The sequence below is a fragment of the Fragaria vesca genome, unplaced genomic scaffold, assembly GCF_000184155.1.
Source record: "Fragaria vesca subsp. vesca unplaced genomic scaffold, FraVesHawaii_1.0 scf0513167, whole genome shotgun sequence".
Classification (NCBI taxonomy): Eukaryota; Viridiplantae; Streptophyta; class Magnoliopsida; order Rosales; family Rosaceae; genus Fragaria; species Fragaria vesca.
Genome location: NW_004443449.1, coordinates 231179 through 232743, shown reverse-complemented (window position 1 = coordinate 232743; position 1565 = coordinate 231179). Strand labels below are relative to the sequence as shown.

Sequence of the window (1565 nt, the reverse complement as noted above, 5' to 3'; positions counted from 1 at the left end):
ATGCCAAACTTGGACAATCACATCATTAATGAGAATGAGAATGTGAACCTCAATGTCAATATTAATACCACCCCAGAATCTGGAACTCACAATGTGGTGCAACCAAATTCACAGATACCTTATAGTTTGGTAAAGCCCATTTGTTGTATTTTGTTTGTGACTTTGTATATTTGGATGCTAATGTCTCATTATTTTGTCTATGTATTATTGAAATGTCATAGGGAGGCTCAGAAGGACTTGCAAGGGGGTTTAAGCCTAGACAGTCACCTAGGCTTGCTGCAAAATCTGGCACAAGCACTCAGAATGTTTGACAGCTAAAGGAGCCATGACGACCTGTAGTATTGATTAGAAATTCATAGGTCTAGAACTTGTCTTTTAGTGGCATGTAAACTAACTGTTATGATGGCATCTGTTTGCTTCTTTTGAACTTGCAAATGCCATGCTTTTGATGAAGCTTTTGTGTAACAGCTAGTTGTTTTTGATTTTGAACAATGTCAAATGCCAATTAATGAGATAAGATGTTTCCAGCTTTTTTATTTTGATATGGGTTCCCAGCTTTTTTAGTTTGAAATGGTTCTCAGCTTTCTAATTTGATTTGTTTCACATATTTTGTGTCGGTTTTTCCTTCTATATATGTGGTCACAAAACGGTTACTTTAAGTTATTATTGCTTACTGTAGTTGAATAGTATTTTGGCGGGGCAATTTTATGTTTTTAGAGGCAAAGAGAGATGGAATTTTGAGTGATTTCACTATTTGGAGGGAAAATTTGTGACATGGTCACCGTCTAGTACTGGATTGGCGGGAAAAAGAGGGTGACGAAATTGCACTCAAAAGTTTGACGGAAACCACATGAGGTAACGGAGTAGTTGACGGTTTATATACAAATTGGGTCGGGTTCTGAAAGTCAGGCACCGTTGTGATTGTTCAGTAACATAAATCACCTTAATTCTCAGTCGTCCAAAACTTATGTACTGTTCTTAAAATTCTCCCTATGTAATTACATCGTAAAGTACACTTCAACTTTAAATTCAAAGTTTTATTTGGTCTGTACTCTGAGTTCATGTATTTGATCAGAATTTATTATTGTTTTAACATGGTCCATTTAAGTGAATGCTTAAGTGGTATATGAAAACAGGTATCAAAAGTATGTAGAGTTGTCATTATTTAATTGGAGAGCGAAAACGACGATAAGGTGGTGTCGTTCGCTAAGATCTTGACTCCTTCCGAAGCCAACAATGGCGGCGGTTTCTCCGTCCCGAGGTTCTGCGCTGACTCAATTTTCCCGCCGCTCAACTACCAGGCCGAGCCGCCGGTCCAGACGCTCTCCGTCACCGACCTCCACGGCGTCGTTTGGGACTTCCGCCACATCTACCGCGGCACTCCACGGCGGCATTTGCTCACCACCGGCTGGAGCAAGTTCGTCAATAGCAAGATGCTAGTCGCCGGCGACTCTGTGGTGTTTATGAGAAGCTCCAGAGGCGGAGAGATGTACGTCGGGGTGAGGCGCACCGTGAGGGCGAGCCCCGGCGGCTATTGCAGCAGGTGGAGTCTCACATTGGCCTGA

At 41.8% G+C, this 1565-nt stretch overlaps 1 protein-coding gene across 1 annotated transcript; it reads left to right on the top strand.

Moving 5' to 3' along the window:
- On the top strand, positions 1-1565 carry LOC101303961 (auxin response factor 17-like). The gene is made up of 3 exons (XM_004310229.1): positions 1-129; positions 222-305; positions 1176-1565. The coding sequence occupies exons 1-3, from the start codon at positions 1-3 to the stop codon at positions 1563-1565; spliced, it is 603 nt and encodes a 200-aa protein (XP_004310277.1).